The following is a 23,739-nucleotide window of genomic DNA, read 5'->3' as shown; positions in this document are numbered from 1 at the left end:
TACTCCTGTAAGAGTATTGAATTCAAACCCAACAGATATAATTGCAATTTTGGATTTTTATCGCTATTTTCCCATACACTACAAGTAACAATAAATTCTGTTAATAAATCCTACACAATAAATGTTATGTAACTAATTACCATTTCAACGTCATTTAAATAAACAAATAAAGATTTTTGTTGTAAATAATATGGGTATTTTTTCTTCAAATTGATCAGTATATGAAATTTTGATAACATTTCATGCGAATTGATCATGATCATAATGTCCCATAGGATCTGTGACTCTCCACGTAGGAGTGAAATAGTTTGGTTACATCCCATCTCGTACCCAATATCAAACGGATTTTTGAACTCATTAAACTAAAAACATTTTAGGACAAACCTTCATAAATTACAAAAAGCTTGTATCGTGGGATGGGGTGGGCGAAGACGTGTCATGTACACGTGTATACGATTTTGATTCAGTGCTGTACTCGTATAATTAAACATCTCAGCTGGGTAGTATATATATTCTCGTGGTAAAGGTTTTAATCAATGCTTGTAGAAGTGGTTATTGGTAAATTCTTTTTAATCTGTAGTGTAAATTTTCGTATAATACCTTTAAAGTTACACAGGGTTTTTTTTTTTCTCTCTTTCGAAATGTTAAATCTCTTGAAAGGCCTTTAAATTCCATTTCATTCTACGAAAGACCCTCAGCGTTAATTCAAGTACTCAACGTGATTCGTCTAAACGTGTAGACAATTTTTTTTTTTAAATTTGTTCTGTTTCGTGAAAAAGTTTGGTTTTACAAAATATAAAATTCTACCACAGTCCGACAGTGTTCAATAATGGGGGTTTATTGGAGATTTTGTTCTTGATCTCCATATTTAATGCTTTTACATACCATACAATTATGAAATTGATTACCGTTCGTTCTCTTGAATTTTTCATACAGATAATTAGCGTACTTCGTTGTCGGCATTGTTGAGGAGTATAGTGTAACTGGTCTCAAGATATTGCCTTGCGTGCACGTACACACACACACACACACACACACGTGTATATATCGGTATACACATGTATGTATATGATTTCACGTATGCTGTTCCGTACCATTTACAGCGCAATTGGGTTTAAAATATATGTACCATGTATAAATATATATTCTTTCATTAGTATAGTAGGAGAGACTTCACGGTAAAGTGGTCATTTAACAACTTCAAACAAGTCCAAAGTTTCCTTGACCATGGCGAGTGTAGTGTAAGTATGTGTTTCTGATATCTGCATAGTTACATCACCGTCTTATACACATTGTGAATTTCAGAATAAAATGAATTGAAATAGATAGGTTCATCAATTACGAGATTTAATAATACATGGATTTTACAGGGTATTTTTGTGTATGGAGAATCTATTTCATAATACAAGGCATGTGGTTAATCATTATATTGATTTTCTTTTGTCTTTCTTCCCTTTTATTTGGGTGGTGGAGGTATAAGAAATACAAATATTTAGGTGTTATTTAGATGAAATATTAAATTCAAAGTGGGATTGTTTTATATATAGATACATGTACTAACATGTTCTCTCCGCCCAGTCAGTCCTACTAATCATGCTTATTCAGACAGAGGTGATAAAATGAAATTGTACAAATCAACTTTAGTAGAAATAATACATATAAATTAATCAGTGTACATAGACGAGAGGCCCGTGGGCATTAACGGTCATCTCAGTATTACACGACAAAATGTCAAATTAAGGAAAGCTACTGTACATGGTTGTTTTTTGTTGTTGTTTTTTTGGTGCAATGAGTGCATATTTCAAGCTCTAGAAAGGGAATGGATTCAGTTTTTGTGATCAAAATACATGTGTATTTCCGTAATGTTCATGCCCTAGACAAATATTTAAATTCTACAGCAATGATAATTGATGTTGACCAACACACCAGAGATTCAGGATCACAGGAAACTCTGTTTTAAAGATGTATTTTGTATAGTAATATATTACTGAAAAGTAATATATAATATATATACATGTATATATACATTGTATATCGTATATATAATAAGCTATGATAGTCAAAAGCATTAGACAATAAGTACAAGAAATTTCAATAAGTACAAGAAATTCAAACAAAGTTTAAAGTTTCTTATCATATGTTAGATGTTGAAAGTGTCGACATAGTAACACTTTTTAAGATCTTAGAGGCTTTATGCGCATTGTTCTTTCAGTGAAGTTGAAACTTAGTGCTTTTATATACATTATCACGATTAATACCGAAATTTTGAGAGTTTGAAGCGAGCAATCGAGAATTTAATGGCGGCTTGTTAGGTTCCATCTCTCCTTTGTTAGGTCCCACTTCTTATACTAAAATAATACTAAAACGGCTTAAAACCATAATCAATCCTTTTATACTATATAGACCAGTTTGTCCAGAACAGGTGTCAAAACCATATGGCCATAATATGGCTGATAAGCCAGTTAGTTTAAAGTAATAAAGGATCGATAAAATTGAAATGGTCATAAGCAATCTTGATGATAAATATTAGCCTCAGCTAAAACTTGGCGTCTGAAACAAACACACCTTTCGGCACGAATTACATGCGCGAGTTGCATGGTATTTTTAACGGACTGGAATTTACCAGTCGAATCAGCTGGGCATAGATTTATTGATTTTTTTTTCATTAATGGATCACAATACACATATGTATATTTCATTTAAACTTCATCTGTAACTCAGGAACATGACTTCTATTAGGTAAGGCATCATAGTATACAGAATTTGAAAAATTTATACTTAGCCTACATGTAATACCAAACCTTTATTCTTGGAAGTGAATGTTGAATATCTGAGAAAAATGTTTTCTTTCTTTCCATTTTGAAATATAAGTTTTAAAAGTAAATATTTTGGATTTAGATTCATTAAACAGAATTCGCGTATAATATCAAACTGGAGAATAATTATTCTCCTAACGGAGACGATCTTCAGCTTTGAACTTTTCCGCGTGCGATGTCACTGCATCTTGCTGTGCCTAGTACTTACAAATACGTATCTCTGCAGTAGGGTACATGAAATTAAACATATTTAAACCCATTTCACAGGTTGAACAAAACAAAAGCGAACAGAAAACAACAGGGATGTGACTAAATTCCTCAAAAATCAGAGGAAAACTGGTCCCCCCCCCCCCCCAAAAAAAAAGGAGGGGGGCACCTCGCCTTACCTGGAAAAATATAATTTTCTGTCACTTTAGATCAAACCCAGAGTGTTTCATTTTTAGTTGGTCTTTTTTTTTAACATTGAGCCAATCAGAGGATTTCTTCAGAAAAGAGGACAAATCACACCCCTAAAACAGAAAATAAGCAAGGAAAAAAGCATAAAACTGTTCATGGTATGCATGGGGAATTGAATTAAAACAATATAATTCAATAGAATTGTTGTGGGTTTTTTTTTTTTGTATTTTAACTTTTAACACCACCATGATTTCATCATTAGAATGTGTTTTGTAGTCCTGACGCTGACGACGACCAAGTAGACGAGAGTGAACCAGGTATGTGGGACAATTTAGTTTAACACATCACGCTTCGTTAATTTTCTATTTCTTGTTCATTCAATTTTCCATTACTCTTTTGTTTTTCCTTTTTAAAAGTCGTCTGCGAGGACCTGGTTGCCGAGGGAAGTGATGCCAAGCCCAATATTGATTTCGCTACAGTTCCCGGATATAATAATGTACGACTGGACCAATGTAAGCGAAATTTTAAAATTCTTTTGTATCATGACAATAATATTGTAAGCACATAAAATCTGTGATAGAGTGTACAGTATTTTGCAATACCCTAAACTGAATCATCCTTGAATAAAACATGAAAAGCATAGATCACATACAATGAAATAATAAGAATTGTGGGGATTTGTTTCGCAGCGCTGCTCCCTCCTCCCCCGATGGATTATATACCTCCCAAGGACCAAAAACAACCGGATTTCATGAGGTAATTATAAGTTCAGGAACGAGACTGAAAGATTTCTCATGGGGACGCTTACCTTAATTGGCAAGCTATTGAAATGCTCAATAAAGGCACCTATTAAATAATTAAGAACATGTCTTTCAAAATACCACATTTACTTCACAGGCGCTTGACAATATTTGTACTGAATGGATATGACCTATTTTGTCGTCTTTAATGCACACCCTAATCAATACTGTACGTTTATCATTTTCAACAAAATAGTTAAAAAATACAAAATGTCAAAGGTTTTATAATAGAAAATACATGTACATCTGTAATATTTATGCACGCTCCTGTAACCCTTTTTTTAAAATAAAAAGTGAATATTAGATGTATGACCGTCCGTCCATTTGTCTGTCTGTAACAACTTTTCCTGGGTGATGTAATATGAACATAATCTTTAGCAATGAAACTTTATTCGGAAAGTGTCAATACTTGTGAATGATCCCTATTTCTAGGTCATAAGGTGAAGGTCACTTTAAGTAAGAGGACATGATATAACTCGAACAAGTTGACTTTTGCACTTATATGATTAACGTAGTTAGTTAAATCGTCAAACCTAATATTGATTAAATCGATCATTGCTACTTCGCGCATTGTGGACCAGTCCCTTGGACGAATGGGCCGAGTCCTAATTCGCTTCCTAGAAATTTAAACATGGACAATAAAATAGTAATTTTCAGCGTAAATACGTTTGTAAATTTAGCGTAGTTTTAGTGCTAGTGTTTTTAGTGCTTTTTGTACATCTTAAAATAACCATCTTCAATAAACTTTTTCGTTTGTCCAGAGCAAGGGACAGGTTGTCTTTAACAATCCAATTGTTCGTGTTGTTGATAATTTTGGTGTTTTATATATATATATATATATATATATATATATATATATGCTGTAACATGTCCCGAATTCTCACTTTTTTACAGTGCACCTGTTATTTCTGAAGAAACCGCTAGACAAGCTTTATTGGAATATGCTGCGCAACAATGTTGCTGGGGAAAGGGATCTGCTGAAAAGCTAACCTTCAAGCAGCTTCAATCATCTACCTCTTATCATGTGAGTGTCGTGTTGCGCGACGATATGACTTTGAAACAAATCTCTGTGGCACCAGTACACATGATACATATACATAACTACACTTGTTTGTAAAATTGTGGTCACATTTCTATCATTCGTTTGTCAAACTAATGTTTGGTCACAGGGGCAAAAAGACACCCCGTATGAAAAAACATATGTATTTTTCATAGGGGGGTGTCTTGATTTTTCTACACAAGACCCTGTGATTTGGTGTATATGATCGAAATAATCTGCTTTTGCAGAACTCCACGCGATGATCGTCCTTTGTGAATGGTTATATGGTATAAATTCTTTATAAGAGATTGATTTAACAGATATTAGATTAATTTAGCACATATTAGATTATTTAACGCATATTAGATTAATTTAGCAGATATCAGTATATAAATATTGCATGTATTTGAGGGTAACATTGAAAATTTTCACCCCGAGAAAACCATTGTCAACCGAGGCGTAGCCGAGGTTGACAATGGTTTCTCGAGGGGTGAAAATTTCAATGTTACCCTCAAATACATGCAATATTTGTTTTATTATACTGAATGTTATGTAAACTGGAAAGCAGAAAAACTTACGTCTGTTGACATTTGATCAATCACTGTCGTGCGATATATCGTATTTCGATGCGGGTACTCGCGTTTATTACAAACGCTCAAACGACGTCGTCTAGCAATCTACGGCGAACCGTACGCGCATAAATTTGGCGCATGTGATAATTTTTTATAATATCACCCGTTGTCGAGTACTGTTACCCGTTGCTAGATACTATCACCCTGGGTCGCGTGTTTTCTGTTCTCAGAGGGTAACAATATGTTTTTTCAAATGCTTCTCGACCAATCAGGTTCGAGTGTTTTACATGAAAGTATAATAAATTGATTTAGCAGATATTAGATTGATTTAGTACATATTAGATTAATTTAGCAGATATCAGATTGATTTAGCAGATATTAGATTGATTTAGTACATATTAGTATATAAATATTGCATGTAGTTGAAGGTAACATTGAAAATTTTCACCCCGAGAAAACCATTGTCAACCGAGGCGTAGCCGAGGTTGACAATGGTTTCTCGAGGGGTGAAAATTTCAATGTTACCCTCAACTACATGCAATATTTGTTTTATTATACTGAATGTTATGTAAAAACTTACGTCTGTTGACATTTGATCAATCACTGTCATGCGATATTTCGTATTTCGATGCGTCTAGCAATCTACGGCGAACCGTACGCGCATAAATTTGACGCATGTGATAATTTTTTATAATATCACCCGTTGTCAAGTACTGTTACCCGTTGCTAGATACTATCACCCTGGGGCGCGTGTTTTCTGTTCTCAGAGGGTAACAATATGTTTTTTCAAATGCTTCTCGACCAATCAGGTTCGAGTATTTTACATGAAAGTATAATAAATTAATTTAGCAGATATTAGATTGATTTAGCACATATTAGATTAATTTAGCAGATATCAGATTGATACCGGTGGGTTTTTTTCAGTATGTTTTGGAAACGTTTACGGAGGAGAGGAGTACTAAGTGGGATTACGATCCATTTCATGGTAAATCTCAACTTTAATCCAAGTCTTTACAATGTACATATAAATCTCTGTTATGAAATGAAGAGATGTGGAAATAAAAACAATAATTCAGAAACACATGGAACATTGCCCTTTATTCATTTAGTAATCATTACAACCGAAACCCAGTTTGTACGACATGATACCAATTCTGACCTTAATTATAAAACAGGTCAGCATGTTGATGGACCAGAATTTGGACCTGCCCCAGGGCCCTGGGATATTTCAGCTACTTTCAAAGAATTTTTCAAGAATGAAACACAGCATCATGAAGTTCCCCATACTGCCTATGTAAAGGTCAGTTGTAGAGTTACAGTACAAAACATTTACGCTATATATGAAAAAGCAGTCCGTATTTATTTGTTAGATGGTTTATATCATCCTTTGCCCTCGGTCAATATGAAATTTACTGACCACGTATAAACCATATCATGTCAACTACAAACCATATATCTACCTGTAATTATTTAAGTATCATACGGGTGGTAAAGATTCAGCAAAGATGGCCGTAAAAACACTGGATTGAAATTGTAGGTTTTTTTAAAATTTGAATTTTCAATCCACTTTGCAATGATATGTATCACAAAGAAATTTAGGTGGCACCAGGCGCAAACTTAGTCCGAAATATCTGACGTTTTCCTGGCTTTTTCATGATTTTGATATTTACCGTGGCACGGAAAACGTCAGATATTTTGGACTAGCGCAAACTATATAAATATTGCATGTAGTTGAGGGTAATATTGAAAAATTTCACCCTAAGAAAACCATTGTCAACCGAGGCGTAGCAATTTGAACATTTTCAATGTTACCCTTAACTACATGCAATATATTTGTTTCATCATTACCGTCTTCCTTGGAATTATATAGCTGAAGTATTTTACAGTCTTCGGAACATGTACATCATCTCCTTTGTGATTGGTAGAAAATATATGATGTGAAAATTCTCATTTATTTCATTGGTTGAAATTCTGTTCAACGCAAGGGAGAATATTTCATGATGGTCACGTACGACTTAACAATTTTACAGGATTTTCAATCTTAAAAAAGAGAGAGAAAAGAAAGAAGAAACATTGCAATTATATAATGAAACTGACATTTTAATCTTATTCATGACAACTATCAAAAACATTTCTATAATTCAACAAATAACAGAAATTGTCTTCTTTTTTTTTGCACGCAAACCTTTAAATTCTTCTTGATAAAATTTGGGCAATTTTCAGCTATTTAGTAGTTTTTGTTAGTTGTTTTCTTGAGGTTGAGAAGAAACAATGCTATCTATTTTTAGTACAAATTTCATGTCTACTTCAAGATCATACTATAAAAATTATTGTACAGTACTTTCTAGTAGGTGTTTTTTTAAAACGTGATTTTATATAAGATTTACCATTTTAGAAAAGTTTGATTATGTGGTCATTTAATAGAATTATAATACTTAGAGCATATCATATATTTTTATCGGTTTACTGTATAAGGTTGTTCCCAAAGACGGCAAGCTTTGTTAAAAAGCTATACTGTACTTAATGTTAAATAAACAACAAAGCAGAAAGCCTTACGTCTGTTGACATTTTATCAATCACTGTCATGCAATGTTTTGTATATCAATGCAGGTACTTCATGTTTATTACAAACACTCAAACGACGTCGTATAACAATCTACAGAGAACCTTACGCGCGTGCATGTGATATTTTTTATAATATCACCCGTTGTCAAGTACTGCTACCTGTTGCTAAATACTAACACCCTATAAAGAGTGCTTTTAATTCCCAGAGGGTAATTAACAATATGGTGGTGGGGGGGGGGGGGTCATATGCTTTTTGACCAATCAGATTCGAGCATTTTACATGAAAGTATAATATGTTATATCTTTTGGAATTTATTGATCTTAAAAACTTGTAAAGTTTACATTTCCGTTCAATGTTTGGCGGTAGTCTGCGCTGAATCGCACTTGTCCATTTTCATTGTGTCGCCGAATACTTGGACTATAAGAGAGGACAGTCACGAACGCTATATTTTTCGAATATTGCAAGTTAATGTTCCTTGGTCTTGTCTCGGATGACTTGGAAGTGAAAACCCTTGCGTAAAATTGAAAATTGGGCATCGGTGACTGATGAGTTGATTATCATACATACATGTAGAATGATACACTACTATCACATGCCGGTATATAGTTGTAGTATATCACACCACTATCGCATACATGCTATAACATTGTGTCAGGAAGTTGTTTGTTGTTATATTTTATTTGGTTTATATTTTTATTATTTCTCATCCAATCTTTTTTTTTCCCTTTTTTTCAGGATTGTCATAAATGTAATGCAAGGGGATATGTCAGATGCGGTAAATGTCACGGCAGAGGAAGGGTAAGACTTACTTAAATTAAATAAATCGTTTTCATACGAATTTAATTCCCTATTTCAATGTGGCAATAATGCATGTACGTATACTTAGTATTATCATAGTACTGTATTGTCATTTAATTTGTAAGCACTAGAAGTTTATATCAAATAAAACCGATAATAGTAAATTTTATGACAGGTGAAATGTGGTTCATGTCACGGAAGTGGTCGGAAACGGGTATACCGGAAGGGCGAGCACCGCGTAGTTTCATGCTCCAGGTGTCATGGGAGGGGTAAAAGAAGGTATTGGTCTCGACCAGTGCAATACTGCTAATCGTGACTTAAGATTTGTTGTTGTTTTGGTTTGTTTGTTGTTGTTTTTTCATCTATAAGATTTGGAACTAATCGTATTAATTCCGGGCTCATTACGCTTAACTGTACAGCATTAAATACAATTGTACTAAAATTTTGAATGTAATACTATATTTTAGCTGTATGCGATGCGGAGGGGACGGTCGTGTTAAATGCCCTGTATGTAAGAGCCATTGCAGGTTACGGTGGTACATAAAACTCACAATAAACTGGTAAGCGTCCAATGGCGAAAATGTTGTAATATGTATAAGATGTCTGTGTAGTGTGATTTTGAACTTACGTGTCCTACTCTACGTGTACATATTCGCGAGGTTATGCGTGCAAATGTACACTATTTCAACGAGTTGGATTAAGTAAATATCACACTATCGTAGATGTTCCATTTATCTCACAAATTTCTCTTTTCACTCACGGTTATAATAATAATACCATATTCATATACATGTAGCACCCTTTTCATACACTATGTACGTTCTCAAAGATGCTTATGTCTTGCTCCCAACAGAATAAAGCTTTCGTGTGATAAAAATCGTGTTTTCCTGTATGTTGCAGGATAACCTCCTCGTTCTCGAAATGTTGTTTGAAATATAAAAGCCGAGGCGTTAGCCGTTGCTTTTATATTTCATACAATATTTCGAAAACGAGGAGATTGTCCTGCATCATCCACGAAAACAAGAACTTATTTCTATTCTGCTACGTCCCAGAAAGTTTACATATATAGCGACGAATTAGGTCACCGTGACGTCATGGCAGTTTCTGAAACGGAATAGGGCTGCGTTCAAGGTCGTAGCGGCTAGCCTTGTGGCTAGGTATGGTGGCTGATTTGTTTCATTTTACAATGTGTTGTCTTTTCGTTATTTTGAGGTGAAAAGTAACTAATAATATCATGTTGTCATCTTTTCGTTATTTCGGGACGAAAAGTTTGCTAAATACCGTTTTGTTGTCCCTTTGCTTCAAAATAACAAAAAGATGATAACGTGTAAAATGGCAGGAATCAGCCACCTTACCTAGCCGCTACGATCTTGAACGCAGCCTTAAGTCTATATAATTTTTCGCTGACAAAGAAAGGTTTCCAGTATTTAGTTTAATGTTGACGGATTATATCTACTGCATTGAATACTGAATCCAAGAAAACTGCACATGTACCTCGAAGTGATTGAACTTTTCTATACATCGTCATGTCTGTTTACGTGTGTATCGATCTCGGAATGCAGAGTATTCATTTACATTGAATGACAATTATTCTTCAGTCATTTATAAATTTGTTTTACAACATGTATTGACAAATTTTATGATTAAAAAAATTTAATAATCAGTTATTGATTTTATTGTGGTATTAGCAAAACACGAAGTGCAAGAGAGATTTCGAAGTGCATCAATTTTCTCAAGATCAGTTACATTACGTATGCATAATGGCCGCGGCATTCCTTTGATCTTTGCAACCGTGGTAGATTGGGTGATGTACACCATACGTATGAGATACACTAGTATAATTGTCTAGAAAAAGTTGTTATTATATTGATTACTGTAAGATTTCTTGAAAATGTACTATATTGTCTCAGAAACTCATTATAGTTTTACATTTCAAAGAGTCCAAATACTTTATATATATATATATATATATATATATATATATATATATATATATATATATATATATATATATATCTATATTCCACTCCACTTATTTTGAAGTCGGTTATATTGAACTATCTGTTATATTGAAGTTAAAATAAATCCCCCAGTAGTAATATTTGTGTAGTTCAGCATTGGATATAATGAACTTTGGATATAATGAACAATTCAGGTCGTTCCCCTGAATTTCATTATATCCGGAGTAAACTGTATATATATATATATATATATATATATATATATATATATATATATATATATATATATATATCGTCATTTATGGTCACACAATAGGCATGTAATTTACATGTACAATGTGAATTCATTTCAGGATGAATAACATAGGAGAACACATCGTAGAAAAGACTGAGCTCCCAGATATTTTGATATCACAGGCTGCAGGGACAATGGGATTCGAGGACACACAACCCAGAGTACGAACAATGGCGAACTCAAGTGTATACAGCACAGGCTTTCGATGTTTTAAATGTTTTATAATAATAAAAAAAATGTCTTTCTGTATAGTTTGTTTACAGGTAGACCATTTTTTACTTATATATATTTAAAACGTTGAGAGCCTGTCGTATACTGATACTGGAAGTTTTATGAAGTTTTCACTATTAATATGCATTTCAAAGCATGTTAAATGAAGGTATAAAAATAATTTCCAAGATTTGGGTTTGGCATTTTGAGAAAGAAAGAGCATTGCATTCAAATGCATGTTCATAGTACATGTACTAGTATATTTGGACAATCGCCAAAGCAAAAAAACATTTTTAGATGTCTTAAAAGTCACGTTTGATATGCTCAGGTGATCCCAATAGCCAGGTTTCCTGTACCAGAAATCAATGATGCCTCCGCGAGACTCGTTGGTAGTCACCAGTTTCCCAATCGAAGGATCCACATGCAGGTAGAACTTATTGCCAGTACACGTTGATAGAGATATACACATAAGCAGTATGATTAATAATCAAAACACACAAAAACTATGAACATTTTATTATTTTAAGTTAATCGCCAATATCATAATATAAACAAGATGCGTTTTTTCAAGAAACGAATGCCTCGCCAATGGCACAACATGGTATGCATGATGACTCATTGCCATTCTGGAGAAAGGATTTTACATACTTAATATCAAAGCCATTTTACTTATTGTTCTAAATTTGTAAACTTTGTTAGTTTTCGATAGTGGGTCAAAGGTTAATATCGAGGTCACAATATCGTTAAACGTGTCATTTGTTCAGGAAATCAATGGGTAATTTGAACGTCAAAAAAGACTAAAGATGACACATTGTCACAATGCTTACATGGAAAGGTATTAAATATCAACGTCATTGCATTTACAGTTCAAAAACTATAAACAATTCAATCCAAGATTTGTAAACATTGTAAAAGTTTGTGAAAAGTGGGTCATAAGACAAAGTCGGTATCGCAATGTTGGCAATGACAGTATTGAAAAGGTCATTTCACATGGACTATATCAACTAAATATCAAACTCTCCACACACATATAGTTCAATGTACATACTCTGTCTTTATGCCTCCTCTTCCTCGTTGATCGCGGCACTGTGTTTCTGAACAACCTCTGACTCTGTGTAATTACTTCTTTAAGTAAAATTTCAGTTCCACTGATTAGAATCTCGCCTCGCAATGGTGTGCTTTGGTCTATTTTTGTTTCTATTGGGCTTCCCTACCTAGTTTTTGGGGATTAAGACATCATCTTTCTGTAAAGAGATGCCTGTTGCCGACACAACGTTTATAGTTTGCCTTTGTCTCTTCGCTGCCACGCTAATAATCAAGAAGTTGTGACCATATCATTCTTGTTCGTCTATTTCATGGAAGAGTGCTTTGTCTTATGTCCCCAATTTGCCAATCTTCGGGTGAAGTGATCCTGTAGTACCAGTGGTAGAGATGATTTACGGCAAGTGATAAGTGTACCAGTGGTAGAGATGATTTACGGCAAGTGGTCAATATATAAGTGGTAGAGATGATTTACGGCAAGTGATCAATATATAAGTGGTAGAGTCGTAGAGATGATTTACGGCAAGTGATGAATATAGATAAGTGGTAGAGATGATTTACGACAAGTGATCAGTAAACAAGTGGTAGAGATGAGTTACGACAAGTGATCAGTATACAAGTGGTAGAGATGATTCGCAGTAGATGTGGAGACTGGGTAGATGTTTTAATTTTTGCAACTGGATATCTCATTACAGAGAGATCCATCTCGTGGTTAATTGGATTTTTTTACTTCCTCAATGAACAACCCACTTAGTAAATTTAAACACAACAAGGAAACACAGCAAGAAGACATGGCCATCAATATAGCTCGATATTATATCATTAAATCAGAGAACAGTGCTTTATTAACTTACTCCATTAATTCCACTCTTTCATACTCTCTTAGGTATATAATCGATTATATTAAGTATATACACGATATTACAAATTTCTTTCACAATAGTCGAAATCACCGTACACCAATTTAACAAAATGGGTCCATGATATTCAACACTTACGTTACATGTATCAAAGGAATTCTACATTCAGTAGATGACGTGTATATGTATAAAGGTAAAACGGTCGGCGAAGTCTTAATATCAAATTCAAATGAACATCTTCGTTTTTCATTTGATTTTCTTGCAAACATGAACGTCTTAACAGTAATATTATGTACAAAATATCTCATGCGATGTTAATGCATTTAAAATGATGCTGTTCACACTCCTCTTTTGTTTTAATTTACACGCAGCATCACATAATTCGCATGGTGCCAGTGACACAGTGCTTCTGTCAGCTCAAAGAGAAGGATATGAAGTACTTTGTGTACGGTCTGGAGAGTCGAGTCCATGCTCCGGAGTATCCTGACAAGTGCTGCTGGGGGTGCACTATACTGTGATGGATATTTAGGGAATGTTCTCCGTCACCAAGCTTTCAGTAGTTACGTCTACGACTTATAAACGAATGTTATTTATATGCACAATTTATTATATCTATATTTGATATGAAGCATTTCTGGGAGTTCAACATATGGCCTATTGGTGTATCTATTTTTGCTTTCGTAGGTGGTATCGGTATTATTCAGACTACATGTACATTTCAAAGAATTCATATTAAACAGAAACGGGGTCCATCAATCTGAAAACACATCTGAAATATAATGGTGGGGGGGGGGGGATCTCGAGAATTTTCTAAAGCATTTTAGATGTAAGCATTGATTCATTATCTCTCATATACAGTTGTACAAATTTAATAGCAATTCATTAATTTAAAACAAAGTCCCCAAAACACATATACGGAGTTTTGAAGAAATATGTATATTTTAATTGTTCTATGTACTGCTTGTTTCGGAAATTTTTGAAACCAATGCTTATGATGAACTTGCAACAGCAAGCTTGCGCTGCATAGTATAGAGTAAGATCGCATATTGGTAATATTTTGTTGTGTTGTAATTTTTCAATCCGGTAACGTTTGTAAGCGTGACAGATGTTGTTAATTAAACAGTTAACTTGTAATACATGTATTTTGAAGGTTTTCTTTAGTATTTCCGCTCCTCTCGGTTTCTGAACATTAATTTGTCGTAAATTGGGAATTTAAACAGAGTGCCTAATCATTTCAATTTTCTCAATTATTTTTTTTACACAGATGGATTAAACAATTGTTTTGAAGATATTATTGCCCGGGTAGCGCACTCGCTTCTCACCACTGCGACGATCCTTGTTACATGTATCGGCAGTGGTAGTGTGTGCAAGAGGATCATTCTCTACCCAAAGTTTCGTGCGCTACTCGCACAGTAAGCTTGCGTAACGCGCCCTCTGGTGGGAGAATGGCTAGAGGATATATTGGTTGCCCGCTCGGTCACGTGGGTTTCCTCTGGGTCCCTCACCTTGTAATGACCCCCTAACACTATAAATCTATGCAAAAACCAAAATAAGGAACCCATTGGAAATAGACTCCGGAGTCTTCGTGATTATATCTTTGCCGTTACCATGCAAGCCGAATAAAGAGTTATTTTGTCACATAGTCCATTAGTCCACTAACTTTGAATTTGCTTAGTCGATATCCCTTAACATAGCAGTCACCTAAAATAATTGAATGCATGGAAATAGAACCAGTAGCGTATACCAAGGTTTATCAAGTGGCATTTCATAGGGCACCAACAGTTCTATTCTATATTCCTCTGACGCTTCACTGACAATACTTTGTATATCTATAATACAATGCTTTGTAGCAGCTCCATGTTAACGATAAATAAATCATGACGAATTATGGTGTCCGGATAGGGCCATTTGCAAAGGCGTGACTGCGCGTTAGTCACAACACGCCGTCACGCCAACAAGCAACGCGCCTTCGCGCTCTCACGCCAACAAGCAACGCGCCTTCGCGCCAACAAGCAACACGGCACGAAGGCGTATTGCTTGTTGGCGTGACGGCGCGAAGGTGTGTTGCTTGTTGGCGTGAGAGCGCGAAGGCGCGTTGCCTGTTGGCGTGACGGCGCGTTGTGACTAACGCGCAGTCACGCTTTTGCAAATGGCCCTATCCGGACACCATAACGAATAGTTAATGTTTGATATCAATGTTATAATGTTCATGTTTTCATTTTATCTATTTGTTTTATCTTATATTGTTCTTTCTCAGGACTATAAATCTTTTTGTGTGAAAAGTTGAAAAATAAATTTTGTTTTCCAATTGTTGAGTTTTCCGTAATAAGGTATGTAGCTTGAACATTGTCCCTTTACGGTGGGTATATACAAAACCACAGGCACCTGAAGTATGGGCACTATTACCCACCCACCATGGTTGTTTTTGGGGGTTTTTTTGCAGCGATAATTTCTCCGAAATGTATGGATTCCCTGTCTATTCCATTCCATTTTCAATTTATGTAATCGTTTCACTCTCTTTGTAAGATTTAGAGATTGGCCTTCTACAGGTATAATAAAATACAAAAAGTAGAAGGCCAATCTCTGCAGCTTACAAAAGCATGAAATGATTACATAAATTGAAAATGGGATGGGACAGACAGTGAATTCACACATTTCGGAGAAATTAACGCCGTAAAAAAAATCAGAAGGGTAGTGGGTAGTAGTGTCCATACTTCAGGTGCCTGTGTACAAAATGTAGTAATATATCATTGGGAATTAATCATCATGGTACCCAGTTGTTTTAAACAAGAGGCCCGTGGTCCACATCCCTCATCTATATTTCCATGTAATTAAGACTTTAAACCCATTATGGTTCCGCGATGTCCTTGGGGGATTTGAACCACAACATGCATTGAAAGTGTGGGACCTGATAAAATCATCTCCCTAAAATTTCATATCCAAAGCTTTCAACAACAGTTATGACCTTTCCTGCCCTTGTCCCAGGACTCATGTTTTCAACAAACATGTATGTACATTGTATATTTAAAATTCGACAAACTGTATTAGATTTATGGTTGTTGAGGATGCGATTTTTAAGAACTCTTCAATATAAAACTTTATACCCAATCACAACCCCGCGATGGAAACGAGGATCGTGGCCTTGACCATATTTGATTTTACACCAGATGGGGTGTGATGCTTGTATATTTTGACAAATTATACCTTAGTGAACCTTGATAAAATTCCTAACTTTAAACCTCTGTTCTGGTTATTGATGTCGAAAACATTTCAGTCTTCACCACATAAAGAATGCTTGCATATGAAAAAATATTTTATCCCAATGGTTCTAGAGAAGAATTTTTTGGTATAACTATGTAAAACTTTTTAAACCGCTATTTTGACCCCATCCCTAGCCTCTGGAATCATGGGTGTAAACAAATGCGAACACGGTCCCCAGGAGGAACCGAGAACCGTACATCCTATTGATCAATATCTTTTGAGAGATGATCATTTACTCGTATAATCAAGGGCTTAGACCTGGCTTGGATGTCTCGGAAAAATCTAAAACTTAGGTTGAGTTTTTTCTATCTGAGTAGTCAAAATGAGTAAATCTCTTAATTCCAAGTTTCGATTTAAGTTCGTTTCGAGAAATCCGGGCCTGAAATTTATATATACTAAAAGTCTGAAAAATCATATATAAAGCTAATGAATACTAGTAAAAGAAAATTAAATGAAAATAAAATAAAAAGGAAAACATTTTAATATCATATACATGTTGTAATTAGTCCATAACAAATCTATTAACATAATATGAAACAAATTGTATGCATATAATTGTTAAGCTAAGATTGGCTCCATGCCCATAAATGAATTAAGAATGGACGTTCAAATTGATCTTATCCTTAGAATATTTATATTCACAAGCCAAAAATATGAATCAGAATTCAATTCAGTCATACTTGTGTGGTTTTAACCAGTCAAGGATAGATATCCTTAATTAGTTTACACGGTTATGGCGTTCGACAACAGCATACAAACTGTAGCAAATATTTAGAACATAATTCTTACATAGAGGCAAGAATTTACTTTGATGAACATCACTAGAATAATTATTCTATGAAATGCAGGTGTTTATCTTCAGGAACACCGTATTTTGTTTTGTGTGTCTCGAATAGTTTTTCTAATTCCTCCAAGTACTGTTTATGTAGCGCATCGATTTTCTCTTGTGATGGGTTTTCGTCTTTTTCAACCTCGATTGGAACACCAACTGTATAAAAAAATAAAAAAAATAAGAATTGCGGTTTTAATTATGTCCCACTACCCAAATGTTAGCTATAATATATCGTCATTAAAGCATATATACTAATGCGGAAAATGACTACAAATTTCTAAATGAATGCCCTCAAACTCGGGTTGATCTTCTGAACGTAATATTTCGTTAAGGTCTTACCAACTGTGTAGACGGGAATTCTGTATGGGACTAGACCAAAGGTATAGTTCAACATCCCTCTTCCGTGGAAAACAGGGGGAGAGAATCCAGTGTATTTGGTTAACCAGTTCTGGATATTTCTTAATCGGGATCCCTGTGGATTTTCCGCTTGCACAAACAATTCATGCTCCCCAAAAGAGAACATTGGAACTAAGCATGCCCTATATATAAAATAATTTTTTTAAATGCTTAATTTGCTGCGAATATACTGCAGAATAACTTATTTTCGTCAGTTCCTTTTTCGTGTTTGGGAAAGTTATATTTTTGAGGGAGTTTTCTTTATTCGATGTCTTGGGTTTTTCTTATTTATTCAATTAAGTATATTTTTACTTCCAACCTCCTTCGATAAACTATTCTACAGAAAAGGCAACTGCCAGAAAGAGGACACTGGCTGAATGTCAGAGATAGGTCCCCGACTAAGCTCCCTCTAGTGTCTTCATTCGTTTTGATGAGCTGGTACATGTATGCTAGTTCCATTTTTTGTGTTCATGGACGATTAGCATTTGCATTTGTGGGTACATCCATGTCATGAAAGTATACTCCACGGCAGTAATTCTATATGTTTTCTATCATTGATTGAATGATTGTATATTGTTTAACCAGGGCCGTAAATTAACCTTCAATTTGGAGGAGGCAGGAAATTAGGCGGGGGTCTGGGGGCTGCCCAGACGCTGAGCACATTTTGTGCACACTGAACACGTTTCGTGCAAAATCCTTGATTCTAGGGCCTTCTAAGATGTTACTTGACTAACTCATTCTAAAAGAAAGATTTGGAATGCTTTTTAAGGGAGGTATCATGTTCTTAGTTATTGGAAACAACATAAATTCTAATGAACTTTAAATTTTAATTTTTTTTGGCTCAAAAGTTGGAGGAGGCAGCTGCCTCCTCCGCCTCCATGTAATTTACGGCCCTGTTAACGTCCCTCTCGATAATTTTTCACTCATAAGGAGACGTCACCATTGCCGGTGAAGGGCTGCAAAATTTAGGCCTATGCTCGGCGCTTATGGCCATTGAGCAGGGAGGGATATCTATCATGCCACACCCGCTGTGACACGGAGCCTCGGTTTTTGCGGTCTCATCCGAAGGACCGCCCCATTTAGTCACCTCTTACAACAAACAAGGGGAACTGAGGACCTGTTCTAACCCAGATCCTCACGGGACTGTATTCTAATTAAACTTTTAAAATTATATAATGCAAATCCTACCCAGTCCTAAGTGCCATTTTGATGAAGCCCTTCTTCTTCGCGAGTTTCAAATTAAACTTTCCTGGAAATGCCTCCAATGCTTCTAATGCCCCACCCACCACAAGACCAAGGGCGTTTCCAGGTCCATGTCTTGTCAGAAGAAATTTCATACTCTCTGATGTAGATTCAACCGCTCCTGAAAAATCAAAATTCCATCCACTACAATGAACAACATGAATTTCACGATCGTTTGTTGCAATTTGTTTGCTTCTGTTACAATGAGATTTTAGTAATACATGTGCACTTACCACCAGACATGAAATAATCTCTATATACGGGGAACATGAAATGGCCCGGAAGTACCAATAAGTAAGGAGTAATACCCGGAAATATCTTACTCCATCTTGATCCTTCTGTGGCAAAATGACAGAAGGCGCTTACGCTGAGTATTCCATGGGGATGAAACCCCATGATATAGTTCTTATTAGGATCCAGATCTACAGTTTTTATCAAATTTATTGGGAAGTATTGCTGAAAGTATCTCCACAATGTCCATTCTCGAATCCATTGCCACCTGCGCCCGCCTCGAGCAGCTTTCTTTCTGTCGTAAATGTAGTAGGCAAGATATATTAAAGGGATCCAGTACAATGAAGTAAATAAGAGGTAAATCATGATAAACAGACACCCAAAGCCTAGGAACAAAAACGAAAACGTCCACTGCTGAACCGCTAACGTCTGTAGACGCCGCTCCATGGGAATGTGGAGGGGTGCAAAATCTATTCCTAGGATTTTTGGCATTTCTGCAAAGAATAGAATAAAACATTGGTCAAATACAATGATAACGTATTAAAAATATCATATGGAATTGTAATTTGGGGGCTCTTGAAACATAAATGAATTTTGTTTCCCATTTGAGTTTCAAAGGATGATAAATTACGTTAAAGAATTATTTAATTCGAATTTTCTTCATATCTATCGACCATACAATAGATTTGCTACCACAGGCGTCAACAACAATAATCATTAATGGCATTTCAACTGCACTACAAATACATTGTATTTTGAAGTGCAGTTATATAACATATTTTTTTTTAAAATGTGACATTTCCAACCGCTTAATAGACCATTGATTCTAATCTCAGACTAGAGGAATTCCCCTCCAATGGCATCATCCAGGCACTAGTGGTTTAACTCAACAAAGAGTTGTACTTCTGACTCGACTCGTCAGGGGTAGAGCGTTCGTTTCGTAACCACTGGATCGTGAGTTCTCGCCCCCTTTGTGCCAACCTAACTTTCGCCAAACGCTCGGCATCTAGAAGTAAGAATCGCGTGTCTTTCGGATATTACCTTAGAAACGGAGGCCCCCTGTCACGGCAGGCGTTAACACGTTAAAGAACCCTCACTGCTACGGTCATGAGCGCTTTTAGAAATTTGATGTAGATAAAAAGTGGAGGATATGTGCAACAATATTTTGAAATTGAAAACTTTCACATTTACTTTATTTAGTCAAAAAATGCAGTTTTAGTAGAAAGCAATGTGAAAAAATTTTTAAAAAACCCTGCTGCACTTGAACCCGCGATCTTACAGTTCAGAAATCGACGTGCTAAACCTACTGAACTAGCAAGACAATGAAATTCGAAATGAATCGACAAATACCGGTATTGCTGATATTTATATTTTCATCTATGTTTTAAAAGGAAGTCAGTCATTGTGACGATGTAGTGGTGACATCTCAGTAGGAGTGAAAAATGCTCGACGGGACGTAAAATAACCTAACCAAACCATTTCTGACCCCATTAACTTGAGATCTGCCTCTTGCTCCCATCTGAAAACAGGAATAGGATATAACAGGAAAGGGAGATTATCGGATTCGAACCCGGTACCAATGGAACCTTTCTGTGAAGGTCGATCATAATTCTGTCATGTCCCCGAAAGAACTACGCACGTTAACTATGGATTCCTGCCTACATTTTCTACCCGTATATTTTAAAAAGCTTTGCAATATTGTTAATAATAAGATTATTTTAATGCATAGTAGAATTCATTAGGAATCGATTGTTAATCAATTGCTCTTAATCACAACTTTTGATTAGAGGGTAGAAAATTTGTTCCTTGAAATCAGGCTTTAAAACGTGGTATATATCTTAAAAATTTTCTAGTGTAATCTCATTTCCAATTGATCAAAGGGTGCAGATTTTCGCAGTGTTTTGGTCTGTGAACAGATCCCCCATGAAAAAAACAAAAGATTTGGTATAAAGCTAAATGCCTGTAAAAAGGAATTTGTAATTCACGGGGGGAGGGGGGTTAAAAAAATCCGTTTTCTATTTATTTCTACAGTGAAATATATGATTTTAATCCAAATTATAGTTGTCAACTTTTATGAAAATTCATATAAATATATATATTGACATAAAAAATAATTTTAAAATGATAAGTTCTAAAAATTAATCCGAAGGTAGGAGGCGAAACAACACTATCGTTCGCTGTTCTTCACCTGGTCACCGACAAATAACCCCGCCTACGTGTAAGTTAAATTTCACATATATAAAAACCAACATTTAGGAAAAGTAGAGGACTGCTCGTATTTATTGATCGAAGTATAAAAGATATATACATAATGTACAACCTACCAAACTATCTATATATAGAGAGAGAGTTGTTTTTCATCGTCATTAAGGTTTTTAAAACAATTCCCGAGGTCGGAAACACTTACTGATCGATATCCGTATTAACAGACGTGTTGTGTTATACATGTATTTGTCATGCACGCTTTTCATGTTGAGTTTTTAGCCTTGACTACGCAAGTGTTGTGTCACCGACCATACACTGATACACATACGATAAGCACTCGACTTTGGTTTCTAGAGATCAGGCATACAAAATACGATGTAAATATTACTAGCGGGACGGACGGTGGGATTCTCCTTTACCTCCTACCGCCCCCCCCCTCTCTCTCTCTCTCTCTCTCTCTCCTTTTCTATTCCTCCCCTACTTTTTTCTCCTCCCCACCCCTTTCATTTAACCCTGCCCACTCCCACTTTACATGAAGTATTGACATCCTCCACTGAAAAAAAAAGTTATTTTAAAGACAGCATTCGTCTGGCTACACATACACAATGTACACACACACACACACATTAAGATAGATATTACCCCTTGCTAGTGCCCCTTTTCGTTATTTTATTTACCATTATACGAAATGACACACAACAAAATATTCATGCATCTCCTGCGTAGTCTGTGTCCATTATCAGACACAATATGCAATGCAACTTAATGCATTCCCCTACTTACTGTGTTATTCCTCCTAATTATCCGTGAAAGAGTTGATATTGTGTGGACAGGTATGTAGAGCAAGTCCAATGAACACGTTGATAACAGTGCATGTGGTGGATCTTAGATTTTAAAAATCCGTAAATTCAAACTTTAACCCGGCAGATATCAACTGGTGTAAACTTGTGTTGTGGAATGCAGCTCGATTCATTACAACACATATGTTCAAGAGGCTCGTGCGTCACATAGCTCACATGAGCAGTTGTATTTTTCAATGGATTACGGGTCATCTTGTGAATAACTACATGACCTGCAAATTAAACTGACGAACTGAATCCGAGTGCCCCCCCCCCCTTTTTTTAAATTATTTTTTTTCCAGATTTTATTATAATTCATGTAATTACTATGTCAAGTTTACAACCATTTCTGTGATCCGCTATGAACCTGGTGTCATAGTACAAACAAACTACTAAAAATAGACAAATTCATTTATATTATTCTACTTTCATTTCTGTCAGAACTCCCAGTCCTTAAAACAGACCTACTATGTTTTTTTTTTGTTTTTTTTTGTTTTTTTGGTTTGTTTTTTTTAATTTGGTGGTCTCATCCGAAGGACAGTTCCATTTAGTCACCTCTTACGACAAGCAAGGGTTACTGATGACCTATTCTAACCCAGATCGCCACGGGATCATTGATGAGGAAATGGCTATCATTACAATTGATAAAGATACCGAAGGCAAAAACATTGGAATTATAAATATTTCACAATGTTTACATTTCCAATGCTTGGTTGTTGTTGTTTTTTTTACTTTCATATCTTTACAAATTGTAATGATAACCATTTCCGCATGGATATGTTGCAGTTGTACACAATGCGCGTATGAATACAGATAAATATAGTACGTCTATTTTATCGGCTGGGAATTCCGACGGAAATGAAAGTAAAATGTAAATATAACGTCAAAAACGTAAATGCATGAGGGTATGAACTGCAATGGTTTACGTCGTAAACTTATCATAAAGCATTAGCGCTTCATGAAAAGTATGCTGGCGTAAAGCGTTGCAATTCATACCTCATGTATTTTCAAAATGAGGTTTATTACATGTACGTGGTGTTTTTAACTAATAGTATTTCCTGAGTTGCAATTTAGGAATAAATGTCTAGATCTTTGATATCATGAGAGTATATACATGTATATACAATGGAAGAAATTTGTATAATCAGCAAATTATACAAAAATTTACCCATAAGTGTCCATTATTTATATATTCTCCACATAATTCTGAGCATTAGAAAATAAAGATGTATTTGATAACGGCTGGGAACGTTTAAAATATGCAATCCTTTAAACAGGTTAAGTATACTCTAGGATATTTGAAATACAGATCGTATCTTTAATAATATGGGTAAAGATTTATGAAAAGTGACAAGTAAAAAAGAAAAAATCTGTGTTTG

The 23,739-nt window shown here is 35.2% G+C and overlaps 2 protein-coding genes across 2 annotated transcripts; one reads left to right on the top strand and one right to left on the bottom strand.

Moving 5' to 3' along the window:
• Window positions 1-353: 353 nt before the first annotated feature.
• LOC125660008 (protein SSUH2 homolog) lies at window positions 354-15,282 on the top strand. The gene is made up of 13 exons (XM_048891857.2): window positions 354-1,241; window positions 3,489-3,529; window positions 3,629-3,724; window positions 3,902-3,968; window positions 4,907-5,036; window positions 6,548-6,608; window positions 6,799-6,923; window positions 8,925-8,987; window positions 9,163-9,266; window positions 9,455-9,547; window positions 11,302-11,404; window positions 11,782-11,880; window positions 13,726-15,282. Exons 1-13 carry the CDS (start codon window positions 1,228-1,230, stop codon window positions 13,870-13,872), a joined length of 1,143 nt encoding a protein of 380 aa, XP_048747814.2. The 5' UTR covers window positions 354-1,227; the 3' UTR covers window positions 13,873-15,282.
• A 1,796-nt stretch (window positions 15,283-17,078) lies between these two features.
• On the bottom strand, window positions 17,079-22,552 carry LOC125659629 (2-acylglycerol O-acyltransferase 2-A-like). Its single transcript, XM_048891365.2, has 5 exons — window positions 22,305-22,552; window positions 19,319-19,810; window positions 19,032-19,206; window positions 17,787-17,986; window positions 17,079-17,603 (listed from the first exon to the last, which is right to left on the bottom strand). Exons 2-5 carry the CDS (start codon window positions 19,806-19,808, stop codon window positions 17,446-17,448), a joined length of 1,023 nt encoding a protein of 340 aa, XP_048747322.1. The 5' UTR covers window positions 19,809-19,810; window positions 22,305-22,552; the 3' UTR covers window positions 17,079-17,445.
• Window positions 22,553-23,739: the final 1,187 nt, after the last annotated feature.

Source organism: Ostrea edulis, chromosome 9, assembly GCF_947568905.1.
Source record: "Ostrea edulis chromosome 9, xbOstEdul1.1, whole genome shotgun sequence".
Taxonomy (NCBI): Eukaryota; Metazoa; Mollusca; class Bivalvia; order Ostreida; family Ostreidae; genus Ostrea; species Ostrea edulis.
This window is presented reverse-complemented; position numbering and strand designations above follow the sequence as displayed.